The sequence below is a fragment of the Ochotona curzoniae genome, unplaced genomic scaffold (genome assembly GCF_017591425.1).
Source record: "Ochotona curzoniae isolate NIBS_2020 unplaced genomic scaffold, NIBS_Ocur_1.0 contig_2692, whole genome shotgun sequence".
Taxonomy (NCBI): domain Eukaryota; kingdom Metazoa; phylum Chordata; class Mammalia; order Lagomorpha; family Ochotonidae; genus Ochotona; species Ochotona curzoniae.
Window position 1 is genome coordinate 18,060,048 of NW_024465556.1, and position 18,392 is coordinate 18,078,439.

At 40.3% G+C, this 18,392-nt stretch overlaps 1 protein-coding gene across 5 annotated transcripts in view; it reads left to right on the plus strand.

The window, feature by feature from the left end:
• Positions 1-18,392, plus strand: part of ADK (adenosine kinase) — a 440,503-nt gene that overhangs the window by 32,990 nt on the left and 389,121 nt on the right. For 4 of the 5 annotated variants that reach the window (XM_040975998.1, XM_040975994.1, XM_040975995.1 and 1 more), the window contains exon 2: positions 6,482-6,556. In XM_040975998.1, the coding sequence (XP_040831932.1) occupies positions 6,482-6,556 (75 nt within the window). Of the gene's footprint in view, positions 1-5,484; positions 5,577-6,481; positions 6,557-18,392 lie in introns of those variants that run through there. The other variant, XM_040975996.1, reaches the window with a different exon arrangement.

Genomic DNA, 18,392 nt, shown 5'->3' on the forward strand with positions numbered 1-18,392 from the left:
AGAGAGAAAGATCTTCCGTCCGATGATTCACTCCCCAAGTGAGCGCAACGGGCCGATGCTATGCCAATCCGAAGCCAGGAGCCTCTTCCTGGTCTCCCACGCGGGTGCAGGGTCCCAAAGCTTTGGGCTGTCCTCAACTGCTTTCCCGGGCCACAGGCAGGGAGCTGGAAGGGAAGTGGGGCTGCCGAGATTAGAACCGTCGCCCATATGGGATCCCGGGCGTGCAAAGCGAGGACCTTTAACCACTTGCGCCACCGCGCCAGGCCCGTACTTCAGTTTTTGAAATGTTTTCCCAGACTAGCAGTAAGGAGTGTCATACTTTGTTGTCATCCTGAGCAGCTCCCACTTAGCCACATAGTGAGGAAGGTAAACTCTGTTGTATTGTGTGGCCAAGCTATCATGTTGGGTAGACTAGATACAGTCTGTGCATTTTCAACATATATTTTCAGTTTCATGGGTGTCCCTGCATGGTAAGCTTAAGGAACATCTGTATTTTGATTGGATTTTCATTTTATCCCTGTTTGCACGAGTTCTTTTTATATTCTGGAAACAGATTATTTGTCAGAGATGTCAGATTTTATACTTACACACAAGAAAGCACACAGATGTTTTTTCTGGTCTGAGCTTGTCTTTTTTTTTAAATGTCTTTTAAGGGTAGAAGTTAAAATTTGAACAAGTTGAATTTGACTTTTTCAATTTTTACTTTTTAAAGATCTATAATTATAGAGAGGAAGTGAGAGAGAGACAGACAGAGAGAGAGATCTTCCATTCACTGGTTCATTCTTCAAGTGGTTGCAATTGACGGGACTGGGCCATTATGAAGCCAAAACCAGGATCCAGCAGTTCCATCTGGGTCTTCCGAGTGGGTGCCTCTTTTGCTGCTTTCCCAAGTTCATTTTCAGGGGAAGCTTTATAGTTTCACCAATCATATTAGGTGTATGATTTATCTTACATAAAATTTTTTTCAGAAGAGTTCTCAGGTAATTGGATAGATGGATATGGATCTTTTGCTGGACTCACTATTCCATTCCATTCATAAATTTGTATATCCTTAGATAATACTATCTTAATACAAATATTAATCTTTGTAAGATTAATATTTAGGGCCCAGTGTGGTATCCTAGTGGCTAAATTCCTTGCCTTGCACATGGCGGGTTCCCATATGGGTACCAGTTTGTGTCCCAGCTGCTCCACTTCTCATCCAGCTTCTGCTAGTGGCCTGGGAAAGCAGTCAAGGGCAGCCCAAAGCCTTCGGACCCTGCACCTGTGTGGGAGACCCAGAAGTGGCTCCAGACTCCTGTTTAAATCAGGGCAGCTCCAGCCATTCCAGCCACTTGGGGAGTGAATCATTGGACAGAAGCTCTTCCTCTGTCTCTCCTCTCTGTAAATCTGTCCTTCAAATGAAAAAAAAAAAATCTTTAAAAAAGGAGGCAAATACTTTTATTGGAAAGGCGGATATACAGAGAGAAAGATCTTCCGTCCGATGATTCACTCCTCAAGTGAGCACAACGGCTGATGCTATGCCGATCCGAAGCCAGGAGCCTCTTCCGGGTCTCCCAAGTGGGTGCAGGGTCCCAATGCTTTGGGCTGTCCTCAACTGCTTTCCTGGGCCACAGGCTGGGAGCTGGATGGGAAGTGGGGCTGCCGGGATAGAACCGGCACCCATATGGGATCCCGGGCGTGCAAGGCGAGGACCTTTAACCACTTGCGCCACCGCGCCGGGCCCAGGAATTCAAGTGGTTAGACCATCAACTGCTACCTCTAAGACTCATTAGCAGGACGTTGGATTGGAAGCAAAGATTGGATTTGATCACAGGCACTGTGTGACAGGATAGAGGTGTTTAGGCCGCAGTTTGAACCTGCTGAGCCACAAGGCTCACTCTTGCTGTCATTTTTATTTTCTTCTACTCTTTCAGATATAATCTACTCTTTTTTGAATCAGAAGCTTAGATAATTGATTTTGGATCTGTTATTTTCTAATATGTGCATTTCCTATATAAAACATTCCCTTATATTACTTTATATTTCCATTGTATTTTATCTACAGATCATTTAGAAGTTTATTGATTTCTTAATATTCATGGATTTTCAAATTATTTTTAAAAGCTGTGTTTCTATTCTTGTTTTATTCACAGAATGTATTTTTTCCATATTATAATCCCATCTGTGGTATATAACTAGAGAACTTACTGCTTATGATTCAGGCCTTTGATTCCTACTAAGATTATTTTCTTGTCTTGGTTTGGCTTGTGGTCTCTTTTGGTTAATATTATGCATTTTGAAATCTTTGGGATTTTTTTCAGTGTAAATGTATTGTACAGCTTTCATTTAATATAGTATAGAATGTTGAGTTTAGTGGTGTGTAAATATCAGTTTTGTCAAATGAGTTATTGTTTGTTACTTGACATTTCTGTTATTCACTATTTAAAACCAAATATGTCAAGGTTAATGCTTGGTGCAGCAATTAAGATGCTGTTTGGGATGCCTGCACTGCATATTAGAGTGACTGGGTTCAAGGTCTGCCTCTGCTTTTGAGTCAACCAGTGGGAAGATCTATTTTTCTCTTCTTTGTCTTTCAAATAAAATGTTTCCCCTTCTTGCCCCCTGTAATAAAATGCAGGAAGGATTCAGAAAATCTCAGTGCATTGGAATATTTACAAAGCTGTATCTCGTATAATTTCAGAACATTTTCATCACCCAGAGATAAAACTTGGTACTTGTCCACAGTCATTCTCCGTTCCCTGTCCTGTCCCTCAGCAGCCACTAATCCAGTTTGTATCTCTACAAACTTGCCTCTCCTAGGTATTTAATTATTAGAAATGTATGATATTTGGCCTTTTATATCAGACTTTTTTTCCATTGAGTATGTTTTCAAAGTTAGGTGGTAGCATATATCAGTATTTCACCTGTTCTTGTGACTCAATAATATTTAATTGTGTACTAATGTTTGTTTACCCATAGATATTTGGTATTTTCACTTTGTGACTGTTATCAGTAAAATACATGGGTAAGTTTTTGTGTTGCCGTATGTTTTCGTTTTTCCTAGAAGTGAGGTATTGGGTCATATGAGCAATCGCCAAACTTTCCCCAAGTGGCTGCATCATTTTATATTCCCATCATCAATGCATGAAGATTCCAGTTTCTCGGCATTCTTGCTAGTACTTGCTTTTGTTGCCTTATTTTTTTTCTGAGAGGCTTCTCTCTGCCTGTTGGGACATATCCTGCACTCTCAGCTAGGCTTACTTACCACTCCTAATAGTCTTCTCTATGCTTGCTAGCAGAGTTTCACAGTCAGAGGAATTGCTTAGGGCCTTCTCACATCTTTCTTGAGCTTTCACACTGCCCTGGGCATACGCCCTTGGCCTCAGACTTGATTTTGAAGTTTAAACAGAACTTTCAAAACTAACTGTGGGCATTGCATTCCCCCATTTTTCCTTTTTATGCTTTTTTAGGTTAGAATGTTTGCTCCAACTGTTTCAGGCAGCTGAGATGTTAAACAATTGCAGCTGGTTGTTTTTGACAAATACCCTTGGGGAAAAGGCTGTTAGCACTGAGCAGGCTCTGAATCAGGTCAAATCACAGGAAGCCTTGGGAGTGGGTTTTTCAGGGAATTGCCAGTCCACTGAAATACTCGTAATGTTCTGAAAGTAGAGCTTTGAAAGAGCTCTAACTGCTCTGTTCTCTCCAGGGGCTGCTGGGCTGGAGGACTTCAGTGTGTTTGAGTGCTGTTGCTTTTCCAGGCTAAGCTGGAGCTGGGAAAAGGTGAAGGGGAACAGGGCAAGTTCAAATGCGCTGCTGTTAATGAGATTCGTCCATGCTTACACTCTTTCCTTTATTTTGTATTACCAATTTCTGATGATTTATTTATATAAAGTGAGGAGTACAGCATAAAAATACTATTAAAACCTCATTGATACTTTCAGTAGACTTTCTAAAAATATAATGATGTACACAAGTGCATTTATCAAACTGCATGTCGTGTCAGATGTCTGCAGAGGGACTCTCAGCATGACCTCATTCATCTGAGGACAGGGAACGGCTGCTCTTCAGATGTGCACATTCGTGTACTCATCCAGCATGGTCAGCCCTCTGCTTTTTGTGACTTCTTTGTGTTTTATGAATGTGTGTCCAATTGTGAGTTTCTTTCAGCAACATTTATCTTTTTCATCCACTAGCCAGGGGAAGAGAATGCAGGCCCTGCCGATGATTGATTCCACTCATTGTTTGGGGAGGGTTTTCTGGTGCCTCTTCTGTCATCGTATCTGAAATCACATGAGTTTCTCTAGCCTCTGTTTTCTGCACATTTTGCTGAAGTAGAGTTTTGAAAAACAGCCACAAACTTGTCTGTACCCCGGAAGAATCTGTTATCACAGATAATCTGCATGGAGATTGACCGGCTGTCCAGCACTTGTCCATTGGAGCTATCAATTATCTTGTCTCCAATTCCTTGCTTTGAGTGTCTCTCAGCTGTCTTTTATGAATAAGTGCTTCTGAGATTATTGCAAATCTTTGGTGAATATTTAAAGTCTGAACAGGTTGATTGATGTATGACTTTTGCTTTGTTCTTTGTGTTTTTAAGGAAGAGAGGATTTTGCAAGTCCATACTCTGCCTTTCTCAATGATGTCATCCTAATTGGTTTTAGACATTTTTATATCTATTTTTAAATCCTTTTATTCCTTTTGAAATATTGCATGGCTCACAAGAAGCTGCAGAAATAATAGAGTTCTACAGCTTGCTTGGCTTCCCTTGATGATTGCCAAAACCAGGAAATTGGCACAGTACTGTTAAGTTTACTGTAAACTCTATTGCATGTTCATGTTTTTATATACCCTCTTCTTAATTTAGATAGTGATGATATATATATAATTACATATTAAAAATCATTTCCAGATTTGTGCAACTATTGCCATAAGCAGGGTACTCAAACTGTTTGGTCATCTCAAAAATTGTGAATCCCAGGGCCTATGGAACTGTATCATAAAATGATAATAATAATAATAATAAAAATGAAGAAAAAAAATTACCCCCGCAGATATGCTAATCCTCTGATGTCTATTGATCTGTCACTCTGATTTTGTCAGTTTGAGAGTGTTAGTAAACGGAGTCGTATTGTTTGTAGCCCAAGGATTTCTTCCCCTCTTCATTCAGAACAATGGCTTTGAAATTCATGTAAACTGTTAGATTATAGTCTGTTTCATTTTATTGCTGAATGGTGCTTCATATATGGATGTACATGTTCATGTTATATATTCACTTGGTGAGCCAGTGTTTTGCTACTGGAAATGCAAATGAGTGTGTTATAAATGTTTATGTACATATTTCTGTGCAGTTTTACTTTTTCCAGGAGACAGATTCAATAGTTTGATTCCTTTTTTTCCCCAGGCTTGTCAAAGGAGGAGTGTTAAAATCAACAAAGATTTTGCAGTGAGGCATAATGATGGAAATAAGTATTAAATATGTATTAAAATGATGAGAGACAAGGCTAACTGGCTTGCCTCCCATTGAGACTGACTGAGTATTGGTTACTGGTTCATTCTTACCACCAGTTGGGCTTCTTTTTAAGGCACCACTTATGGTAGGTTCTGTCTTCTCCTTGGTCTTCAGTCATACTGTGATCAGTTATGGAAAGGAACTTTATCAGTCTTTTAAATGATTGATACTTACAAGGATTCTGATATTTTACTGCTGAGGCCTGGTCATAGCCATTCACTGCTTGAGTGATGTGCTTGTTTGGATTCTTGCAGGATCTGGTGTGAATTTTCTAATTACTCTGAGTGGTAGACTGTCTTATTAGCTAAAAAGAATTATCTAACATGTTTACTGAGTCAGTAGATTAACAGTATTTTTCTAAAAAAGGAACACTGAAATGAATAATTTTTAATCCTTCATTATAGACTACTATGAAAAAAATTACCTGGCCAGCTTTCTTTATTACATATTACATCATTCTCTCTAAAAGTCATCACTTTTTTTTTTTCCTAAATGACTTTGTTCTACCTTTATTATTATTGTTTTAGGTTTATTTGTAAGGCAGAGTGACAGAGGGAGAGACGGGAGATAGGAAGAGATCTTTCACCTGCTGGTTTACTCCTCAAGTGACCTTGGTGGTTGGGGCTGGAGCAAGTACACGCCAGGAGACAGGAACTCTGGCTGTCCTTCGTGGGTGGTGGTAGTCCAAGTACTTGACTTCCCACTTGTATTAGCAGGGAACTAGAGCAGGACTTGGGCAGTTGGGGCTTGAACTGATGCTCTGAAATGGGACCCAGCATCACAGGCAGCCACAAAATCTACTGCATTGCAGGACTGACCCCGTGCTACCTTCCTGTAATAGGAAATTGGTGGTTTAATTAAATTAGTATGTTTGGTTTATTTTCAGGCTAATAAGAAAGAATTTATTTTTATATTTTGTATATTTTACATATCAGCTTGTTTTCAGAGTTATTTCTAACTTGAGTTTGTGTTTTGTTTTATGTTTTTTAGTGAGAATATTCTCTTTGGAATGGGCAATCCTCTTCTTGACATCTCCGCTGTAGTGGACAAAGATTTTCTTGATAAGTGAGTATTAAACGCTTCCCATATATAGGATGGAATATACCTGTCAAAGGAAATTGAATACGTTAGGACTGAATTTACCATTAACGCCTCAGTTGCAAAAAAAATAAGGAATTTAAATCTGTTATAAGCAAATGTCATTTTTGAACAATACACCATAATTTTATCAGGAAAGCATTTTTTGTTTTTAAAGATTTACTCATTTATTTAAAAGAGTTACAAAGGGAAGGGAAATACAGAGAAAGGTCTTCCATCTCTGAGTCACTCACTGGATGGAGGCAACAACCAGAGCTGGCCTGTGCTGGGTTGAAGCCAGGAGCCAGGAGCCAGGAGCCAGGAGCGAAGGGCTCCTTCCCAGGTCTTCTACAGGGCACAAGGGGCCCAAACATGTGGGCCATCTTCCATTCCTTTCCCAGGCATTAGCAGAGAGCTGGATCAGAAATCAAGAAACTGGAAATCGCACTTGTGCCCATATGGGGCATGCCAGCATTGGAGGCAGTGGCTTTATTCTCAGTGCTACAGTGCCGGCCCCAGGGAAAGCATTCTTTTATTTGTGTCTATTATTCTCACTTACTTTTCTTGATATACTTTAGAAGGAGGAAGAGTATTTGGCTTAACGGTTAAATTCCCTTTTTTTTTAAAAAAAAAAATCAACTATTTATTTTAAAGAGCTACACAGAGAGAGATAGGCAGAGAAATAAGAGATCTTCCATCTGCTGGTGCTTTCCCCAAATGGTTGCAATGGCCAGGGTTGTGCCAAATTGAAGCCAGGAGCTTCATCAGGGTTTCCCATGTAATTGACAGGGGTCCAGGCACTTGGGTCATCTTCTGGTGCTTTTGCCAGGAACATTAGCAGGGAGCTGGATTGAAAGTGGATTAGCTGGGATGTAAACCAGCATCCACATAGTGTATTGGCATCACAGATGGTGATTTTATTTATTATACCGTAGCAGTGGCCCCCAAAGTTTTAACTGTTGTGTGTGTACTCTGTAATGATACCATAACGTAAATTGAAGAAGAAAGCAAGGTGATTACAGAGGATAGGAAGAATTTGTAGGATATTATTTAAAGGCCAGAAATCTTCATTATTTCCCTCTAGTATTTTTTTTTTAAGATTTATTTTATTTTTATTGGAAAGTCAGATATATAGAGAGGAGGAGAGACAGATCTTCCATCTGCTGATTCACTCCCCAAGCAGTTACAGTGGCTGGAGCTGAACTGTTCCGAAGCCAGGAGCCCGGAGCTTGTTCCAGACCTTCCACATGGGTGCAGGGTCCCAAGGCTTTGGAATGTCCTCAACTACTTTGCCAGGCCACAAGCAGGGAGCTGGATGGGAAATGGACTGCCAGGACATGAACTGGCACCCACATGCCATCCCAGCATGTGCAAGATGATCACTTTAGCTACTAGGCTGCATTGGGCCTTCCCTCTAGTATTGAAAAAATAATTTTTTTTGTTTTATTTTTTAGGATTTTTTTTTTTATTATTTTGAAAGGGCTAAAGGTTTTTCCTCTGTTAGTATATTCCCTAGATAGCTATAGCAGCTAGCACTGAGCCAGTGTAAAGCTAGAGCCAGGACTTCCACAGAGTGTCCATGTAGATGGCAGGGGCCCAAACACTTGGGCTGCCTTCTGTTGCTTTTCCCAAGGTGGTTGCGGAGGGCCAGATAAGATGTGGAGCCATCAAGACTCGAATCAGTACTCAAACAGGGTGCTGATGTTGCAGGTGGCAGTTTTATCTGCTGTAGCATGCTGCTGGCCTTTCATTAGTAACTTTTTGTTAGCCAAGCTGAGAAATCAGCTTATGCTTATTTACTTAGCTATTTGATACCATTTGGTACATGGAAAAATTAAAGCAATAAAGAAGCATGAATGATAAGGAATGATCTCTTTCTGTTTGTATACCCTAAATTCTGGACCAAGGAAGATCAGTTTTTAAAAATATCAGTATAATACTTACCTAAGCATAAAATTAATCTTTTAAAGACATTTTTAAGTACCCAATTCTTTAACCACCAATGCATTCACAGTTTTGGGTGTTTGTCACCAGTTTCTACTTGAAAACGTGTGTGTTATTTTTCTAAGAAACCCCTTACCTATTAAGCACTCACTATTTCCACCTCTGATGTAGTACCACTTAACAAATATTCATGTGTAACCTTTTGTGTGGAGGTCTGTTTTCGTTTCTCTTGGATAAACACAGAAAATGCATTTACTAGGTTGTATGATAGTTGTGTTTTAACATTTTCAGGAATCACCTGTACTGTTATGCACAGAAATTTCTGCATCGTTTTATACTTTATGTAGCAAATCACACCTTTGGCCAAACTTGTGATTTTCCATTAAAAAATTACAATCTTGTTAGTGAGTTTACAGTGTGGTGTCATTGTGCTTTTGTTTTCAAAAAAGTTTATTTTTGAGAGAGAGGCTTTGTGAGAAAATGACAGACACAGATCTTCCATTTGCTGGTTCATTTCTTTAGATGTTCTCATGTTTAAGGCACGACAAGATGGAAAGTAAGAATTGGGTAACTCAGTCCAGGTCTCCCATGTGTATGGTAGGGATCACAACCTGTCATCTAGGTTATGCAGTAACAGGGAGCTGGAGCCTCGAATCTTGATGACACTCCAGTATGTAATGTAGATATCCCAAGCCATGCTTTTTAAAGCGTAGCTCCCAATGCTTGCATCCATAGTGGTTTTTATTTGTATTTTTCTAATGACAAATGATGTCAATATCTTTTCACATGCCTGTTAGCCATTTATGTGTGTTTGGAGAAATGTCTATTGTAGTTCGTTCCTGTTCCTTAACAGAGTTGTCATTTCTTTGTCAGCTTTTAAAAATTAATTTTATATTCTGTATGCTAGATGCACTGGTTTCAGTGTAAAGACAGTTTGTGTTGGCATGGTACCCAAAGTCTAGAGATGGAACCACATATGTGGACCCCGGGATGTCTCAGGGCTTGGGACATGGGAGCACTGCTGATTGAAAAAGGACACAGGGAACCAAGGAGTATGAATCCAAAGCGCAAAAGGTTATTGTGATGTGTTTCTATACTATGCTTTTTACACAAAGCCAGGATATTTGAACAATGCTAAGTAAAACATTATCACAAAGCAAATCTGCAGTACACATTAAGTTTCACCAGGTAGTTTAACAGAACTAATTTCAGGGAACACTTTCTTCTTGTTGCACGGTATTATTCCTGAATAGGTCAATGGGTGGAGGCTGCATTCCAGCAACTGGGGAAGAATGCAGCTAAGGAACAAAACAGTTACAAGCATAGCCAGCTCCTGGGTGCCTCTCCTATACCAGTTTTCATGCACTCATTCCTGAGGTTTCCAAGGATCCAGGGTCTCCTCTAGTGTTGCTCCTACTTCTGTTGATCCTGATCCAAAAACTCATCATCCCATCCAGGTTGCACATATATACATGCATTACTGGTTTTTATCAAGGACAAAAGCAGTCAGGTGGAGAATGGGACCCTGCACCTGTGCTGGAGACCTGGAAAGAAGCTCCTGGCTCCTGGCTTGGGATCAGCTCAGCTTTTGCCATTGTGGCCACTTGGGGAGTGAATCATCGGATTGAAGATCTTCCTTTCTGTCTCTCCTGCTCTCTGTATATCTGACTTTCCAATAAAAATAAATGAACCTTTAAACAAACAAATCAAAAAAGTACTTTGGGGCCCGGTGCGGTGGCTCAGGGGTTAAGGTCCTCGCCTTGCACGCCCAGGATCCCATATGGGTGCCAGTTCTATCCCGGCAGCCCCACTTCCCATCCAGCACCCTGCCTGTGGCCTGGGAAGGCAGTCGAGGACGGCCCAAGGCTTTGGGACCCTGCACCTGCTTGGGAGACCCGGAAGAGGCTCCTGGCTTCGAATCGGCATAGTATCGGCCGTTGTGCTCACTTAGGGAGTGAATCATCGGACGGAAGATCTTCCTCTCTGTCTCTCCTCTCTGTATATCCGCCTTTCCAATAAAAAAAATAATAAAAATAAATCTTTAAAAAAAAAAGTACTTTGAAAAAAGAATGAAAAGGTAAGTATATTTGGTGCAAAAAATTAAAATGCAAACATATGAGAAGACTTTAGAAAATTCAGGAAATATTTATATTATGGAATGGATTAAAATTTTTTTTCTGCACGAAAATGATCCCCTTTCCATGAACTTTTTGACATATGCTTATATTAGGTATGTTTTTCTGTGATATATGTCATTTCTTATGCCAAGTTTATGAAGGAAGATCCTTATGGAGCATAACTTATTTTTTTAAAGTTTTTTGTTATATTTTTATTTTGAATTTTTGAATTTTGTGGTATAATTTCAAATAGACTGGATTGCCCCCCAAGCTCTCACCCCCCCAACAGATTTCCCCGATGTTGTTGCAGTAGTATAGTCCTTCACAAGGAATCATAATTCCATCAGTCTGTTATTTAAATGTACCCCGTCATTTCTGGTGCACACAATGTCAGACAGACCTGCGTTCCATTGTCTACACATTTCCAACAGTTTCATTGGAGTCCATCTTTTGTTTGGAAGCAGGAATGCAGCATAATTTATTTTTTAAGAGGTTTGCTCATGGCTATAAACTACAGCAGTAATAGTATAGTTCTGAAATGATAGTTTGTTTTCATTGTAAAACCTATAATCATTATTTTCTGCTATTGAAGTTTGAAAGTAGAATATACTTTGTACACCAAGATTTATTTGGCATAAATTATGGTGCACATATAAAGGTGATAAAACTTAATAAATGTAATTTTCCTTGAATTGCTGATATATTATAGGTGAAAAAATGTATGGTTGGGTCCAGAAATTGCTACTGTAACGTTTTTTGTGTTAGAGTGATCTGTTCTTTGTGAGAAATGAAATGACTGAATAGTTTTTTTTCTTTTTTTTTTTTTTAGAATTTATTTAAGGTTTTAACTTTATTTATTTGAAAGAGTTACAGAGAGAGAAAGAGAGTGAGACATCTTGTATCCATTGTTTCACTCCCCAAAGCTTGGTGTCGGGCTAGGGCCAGGACAAGCCAGGAGCCAGGAGCTTCTTCTGGGTCTTCGATGTGTGTTGGGGTCCAAGAGCTAGGGCCATCCTCTGCTGCTCTCTCAGGCCCATTAGCAGGAAGCAGGATCTGAAGTGAAGCAGCCATGATTTGAGCTAGGGCCCGTATGGGATACAGGGACTACAGGGAGTAGCTAATTTTCAAATTAATGTAGTTCTTATATTGGGAAGTTCATAGGCTGTCCACGCGGTGACCTGCTTTTAGAATACAGTATTGTCATGGTTTAGAAATATCGGGTATCTATGTTTTTAGGTTTCCAAAAGTTTAATTTCTTGTGGAATATCCTTTTATGTTTATTTCAGCTTTATGAAGCTAGTTTTTCCCTGGAATAAGAAAAATGTATCTTTTCCTAAAAGAGAGGCAGACTTTTATTAGTCATTTTCATGAGTTCAGTTTAACAAAATATAGGAACTGAAAATTAGTTGCAGGAAGTAAGCCATTGAAAAGAAACCTTCCCCAGCATACTGAAGAGAAACAGTGGGTGTGAGGAATGCAGGCAGTGTGGAACATATGAATACTTCCAGATGAGCAATGATGTAATTAGGAAAAAAGGAAGAATTGTGTTTAAATAGGGATGGAGAAGGGAGGGAAACAGTGTGTAAGACAAGTTTCCCTTGGCTTCTCCTGAGCTAGGCAGATAGCACAGAGGAGGAGTGAAGGACTTAATGCAATGGTAATTGGGAAAGAAAAAGTAAAATTAGAAATTAAAATTCTCCATTTTATGAGCGAAAGCCATAATAATTAAAGAAATGTGTGTGTTTTCTGATAGGCTTAAATCTTTAATAATAGCACAGAAGCCTTAGGTAAGTCTTAATGATCATAAGCATAGTTGAAAGAACAGTGTTTCCTCCAAAAAGTGGGGCTTAAAGTAGAACAAGTGCTTGTCTTAGTGGTTAAAGCTGCCTGCTACATGGAAAAACTGCATCTCAGTTATAGTGCCTCTTTATTCCAGCTTCCTCTTGGCAGGTGTTCTGGGAGACAGCAGCTTGATGACTCAAATGCTTGGGTCCCAATCACCCATATGATTGACCTGGCTGAGATTCTTGGCTGCAGGTTTTCCTGGTCCAGCCCTAGCTGTTGTGAGCATTTGGGAAATAAAACAGCTGATGGGAGAGTTGTCTCTATTTCTCTGTTTCTGCCTTTTCCGTAAAATAACGCAAATTTTAAAGTGTTTAAGTAGTGATGTTGCATATATTTTAAAGTTGTCATTGTTAATAATTTTAACCAAATTGTGTAAATAAAGATGAGTTCTAGAAATTGGTATATTTTAAATTTAGATTGTTAATTGAGGTTGCTTATGTAAGGTAAAAGGCTAAGTGTTTTGCTTTATAACGTTATGAAGGGTTCTGACACTTTATAGGTAAAATCCTTTATTGCTTAAATCCTCACTTGCAAGCTCCAGGATCCCATATGAGTGCCAGTTCATGTCTCAGCTGCTCTACTTCCCTTTTAATTCCCTGCTTATGGTTTGGGAAACCAGTAAAGGATGGCACAAAGCCTTGGGACCCTATATCCACGTGGGAGACCTGGAATAAGTTTCTGGCTCCTGGCTTCAGATCTGCTTAGCTCTGGCCATTGCAGGGAGATTTTTGTCTCTGTCTCTCCTTCTCTCTGTAAATCTGATCTGCCTTTTCAATAAAAATAAATAAATCTTTAAAACACGGAACAAAAAGCACAATGGAATCTATCTGTGAGTTTGTTCCCTTTTGCAAAGGCTGTGATAAGTATATGAGACTACCTAATAATAAAAAATGAAGGTTTAACAGCTAATTATTGTGGAGAATCAGGATGGCAGAATAGCGTAAGGACGTTTTCAAACAGACAGAGAATCATTACCCAGGGTGAAGCAGAGGGGGCACATTCCAGGAAATAGGAGAGGACTGGCCAGTGGCAGCGTGGCACCTGGAGACTGACGGACCTGGGAAAGCAGCAGAGACAATTGTGTGGTGTTGCAGAGATCAGACCCTCCAGTGTCAGTCAGTGAGCAGTGACCTGAGTTCCACCTGTGGCCGAAGCTCCACCAGCATCCACGTAGGGATGGGAAGGGAAATTCACCAGGAGCTCAGCAGGTGAACCCAGGCAAAGAACTGCCTGTCCTGCTGATTTGCTTGATTTGACCAGGAGCAGAGAGCAGCAGGGAACAGGGTGGGTTTCACAGTCCAGACCCCCAAGCACAGCTGTGTGGGACACCATTTTGTGCAGGGAGGCAAAGGTTTTTGGCACAGGACTGTGCATGTACTAAGCGATGAGCAAACTCATTTCTCTTCTGATGTGGCATCCAACAGGTTCTACCAAAAGTAGGTCTGGGTTGCTCCCAGACAAAATGGCCATCAGAGCGAGAACTCTAGTAGTGGCACATCAGGTGCCGTTTTGTACAGTGTGGTAAAGGCTTTGAGACCGCAAGGACAACAGTGAGTTGTGTATGCACTGTGCTGGAAGCAAACTCACTGAGCTCAGTGAATTGCACTGATCCATAGGGAAAATAATACTGATAAAAAAAAAATACAAGTCAAAATAGGTCTGGGTGGCCCTCAGATCTAATTGCAGGTTCTGGTGAGATCAGCACCCCCTGGGTGCTGGGTGTCTCCCTGGGCACTGCTCAAATCAGAAGTGGGAGAAATGTTGTAGAGACGATGGTGCAGCCATAGCACGGGATCACTGGAGATAGAGTGCTGAGTCAGGAGCTGGGGCATCAGAATCCATGGTGGAAGCCTAACACAAGAGCCCAGACCTGAAAACTGCTGGAGGGAGTGGCACAAGTGACTGCGAAAAAAGAACCGGCACCAACTGCAATAAGTAAAATTGAGCTGTAGACCTGTGGATGACACAGCTTAGAAACCTGCCCCAAAGAGAAGACTGCTAATCAGAAGCTCAATGACCAAGAGCAAAAGAAGAGAAAGTCACAATGAATATTACTGAAGACTCCCTTGCATTGGCGCAAAAGCCTTTGCCAACCGCAGTTACCTGAGGAAGACATCAAGAAAATGGGGGATACAGAATTCAGAAAACTTGTTATAAAGCTTATATCAACAACGAGAAGCACGTAATACAGGAGTTCAAGGAATTTAAGGAAATAGCAACACTGAAAATCAAGGCAAATTATTAGAAATGAAGGAATCAGTAGAGCAAATTAAAAACTCGGTGAAAAGTCTTCACAATGGAATGAATGAGGCAGAAGGAAGAATCTCAGAATTGGAAGATATTTCAGGTCACCGGAGGAAACAATGAGAAAGCTAGACACAGAGCTGGGTCATCTAAAAAAAGCATTCAAGAACTGAAAGGCATTATTAAAAGGCTAAATATAAAAGTTATGGGAGTCCCAGAAGGTGCAGAAAAAGAAGCTGGGGTTAAAGGTGTATTCAATGAAATAATAAGGGAAAATTTCCCTAATCTAGAGAAATCCTTGGGACCCAGCATCCACGTGGGAGACCTTGAAGAGGCTCCTGCCTCCTGGCTTTGGATCAGCTCAGTTCTCGCCATTGTGGCCACTTGGGGAATGAATCAACAGATGGAAGATCTTCCTCTTTGTCTCTCTTGTTCTCTACATATATCTGACTTTGCAATAAAAATAAATAAATCTTAAAAAAAAAAAGAAAATTCTTCCACAGTAAAGAAAAGTTAAAAGAATATACCTCTTCCAAAGCCTACAAATCATAGAGGTGAAAATACAAGGGAGAAACATCTGCAGGAAGATGTGTAGTGCGTGTGTTAGGTGCTGTGTGCGATGCCTGCATCCTATATCGATGTGCCTGGCATGGAGTCCGACCTCTTCTTCCAGTTCAGGTTATAATATAGCAGTTGGGTGACTGCAGATGACGGCCCAAGTAACTTGAGCTTCTGACTTGGCTTTGACTGTTGTGGGCATTTTGGAAATGGGCCAGGTCATGGAATTGCACACTCATACCCTGTTTCCCTGTTTCCGTCATTCTGTCGAAGTAAACATTTTTAAAAAAGATTTATTTATTTATTCGAAAGTCAAATATACAGAAAGGAGAGACAGACAGGAAGAGCTTCTGTCTGCTGATTCACTGCCCAAGTGGCCGCAACAGCCAGAGCTGAGCTGATCTGAAGCCAGGAGGCAGGAACCTCTTCTGGGTCTCCCATGTGGACGCAAGGTCCTACGACTTTCAGCCATTCTCCACTACTTTCCCAGGCCACGAGCAGGGAGCTGGATGGCAAGTGTGACTGCTGGGATTAGAACCGGCACCCATGTGAGATCCTGGTGCATACAAGGTGAGGACTTTAGCTGTGAGGCTACCGTGCCGGACCCAAGAGGATATACTTTTTATATTTACCAGTAAATCTAACACTGAAATACTTGCATATCTTTTACTTTGTCTAAGACTTGGCACTTGAACACTATCCCCAGTTTTTTTTTTTTTTTAATAAAAGCCGTATAATTTATGTCCCCGTGACAGAAATTCCAGAACTTACTTGCTTGTTTATGTATGCCTGACTTGAAAAAGCAAAGTAGTGTATAGAAGTGTATTTTTTAAGATTTGGTGACATTTGCAGAAGAAAATGGATTTCAGTTAAGACTATAAACCTTAGTTATAGATTCAGAACTAGATGTCACCAGAAGCCTGTAAAAATTAATTTGAAGGTGTTAGCAATAAAAATAGTCTTTTCCCCCTTCAGCCTTATGCATTTGGGGGAAAATTGAGGTGATGAGTATATCACACAATATGGCAATAATAAAAACCTGAGGCTTAAAATATGTCAGTTGTCACTACTGGAATTTCATCTGAACTGCGAAATTATAGAAACTTTTAATGAATGTAAGCTGCCTGCATCTAGATAACTGATGGGTTTGAAATAAAATGTGTGTATAGTTGGGCAAGAAGACACACAAGATGTTGCTGTTTGATCAGTATGTTTTCTGCATAATTTGTGGTTTTTATCTGAGTGCATTTCTGAGCATCTAAACATGAACACACCAAATATGGCAGAATGATGGGTAAATTTAATAAGGAATACTTGATATTGAATCATGGAAGAGTTTCTTTTTTTTTTTTTTTAAGATTTATTTATTTATTGGTAAGTCAGATATACAGAGAGGAAGAGAGACAGAGAGAAAGATCTTCTGTCCGATGATTCACTCCCCAAGTGAGCACAATGGCCGATGCTATGCCGATCCGAAGCCAGGAGCCAGGAGCCTCTTCAAGATCTCCCACACGGGGGCAGGGTACCAAGGTTTTGGGCCGTCCTTGACTGCCTTTCCAGGCCACAAGCAGGGAGCTGGATGGGAAGTGGAGCTGCCAGGATTAGAGCTGCCATATGGGATCCTGGCACATTCAAGGTGAGGACTTTAGCTGCTAGGCCACGCCGCCGGGCCCATCATGGAAGAGTTTCAAGTAGAGCAGTGCTATATAGCAATGAGTGTGAACATATTCTCTAAGAAGAGCCGTGCCTTAGAAGGAAACAAAAAAAAGCAGTTTGGCGTAACAATTCTGTACAGAGTTAGTGATCATGAACATTTGCCAGCTTTTAGGGACTACTTCTCCAGTATTTACTATAATCATCCCATAATTACCGTTTCATCTGCTGATGCTTTGCTAAGATACCTGGAATGGCCAGGGTGAGTTTTCAGCTAGCAATGGGAAGAGTCCAGTTACTCGAGGTAATTTTACAGTCTTCCATGGTTTGTATTGGTAAGAAGCTGAATCAGCAGCTGGAGCTTGGAATTGAGCCCCTGGTACTTTGGCATGGGATGCAGGTAGCTTAATTATTAGGCTAAATGATCGCTCTGGTAGTTTCTATTCCCTGTCCGTTTATTGTTTTTTGATATTTGAGCAGGAACAAAACTTGATTCCTTCAACCCCACTATTGCATTAGAAAAATAAAAATAAAAATTGTACCTGCTTCATAGTAACATTTAAATGCACTCTTTTAAAGTTTATATGATATGTAAAGCAAATTGCTGTTACCCTGTTGAGTAATTCTGGCACTTATATAGGTCCTATTGGAGTACTGGTAGTCTCATGGGTTTATTATTTATTATTTTTTCATCATTTGAAAAACATCAAAATGCCTCAGGAATGGTAAATTTAATTCAAATTGTATCTACTTAAGTAAATTGCATTTGCCTTCCACAAATAAACTTACTCCAAAGTAGATCAGTAAATATAATATACTTAGGTTTCATACTTGATGAAACAATTCAAACAAAAAGCTCAATATGATTAATGAAGAAAAAATTAGGAATTAACACACTTCTGTTTTTGATAATTACATAGCCCGCGTGTATTTTATTTTTATTTGAAAGACAAATTTTACAGAAAGAAGGAGAGACAGAGTTTACTCCCCAAAGAGCGCAACAGCCGGAACTGAGCTAATATCAAGTTGGGAGCTAGGAGCTTCTTCCCAGTTCCCAGAGTGGGTTCAGGGGCCCAAAGACCTAGGCCAATTTCTGCTGCTATCCCAGGCCATAAGCAGAGAGCTGGGCCCAGCATGGTAACCTAGCGACTAAAGTCCTCTACCCTGAAGGCAAATTACATAATTGGGAGAACCTGTTAGAACATAAGAATTCAAACTAGGGAGGCCACCGTTAGAGGTATATCCCTTAGATGACAGGCAGGCAAGCTCTGGTCATTAGGATTGCTGTCTGTTCCCTGACAGCATGTTCTTTCAATCTAACTCTGCCCTGACTGCTATGGCGGATTTTTTTCACCACCCTCAGTGCTGACCTTCCATCATTTCTGACCACATCAGGCCGTGGCTTTCTGTAGTTCACTGTTATTCAGGCTTCATTTGGCAGCTGTTGTCTTGTCTTATAATTT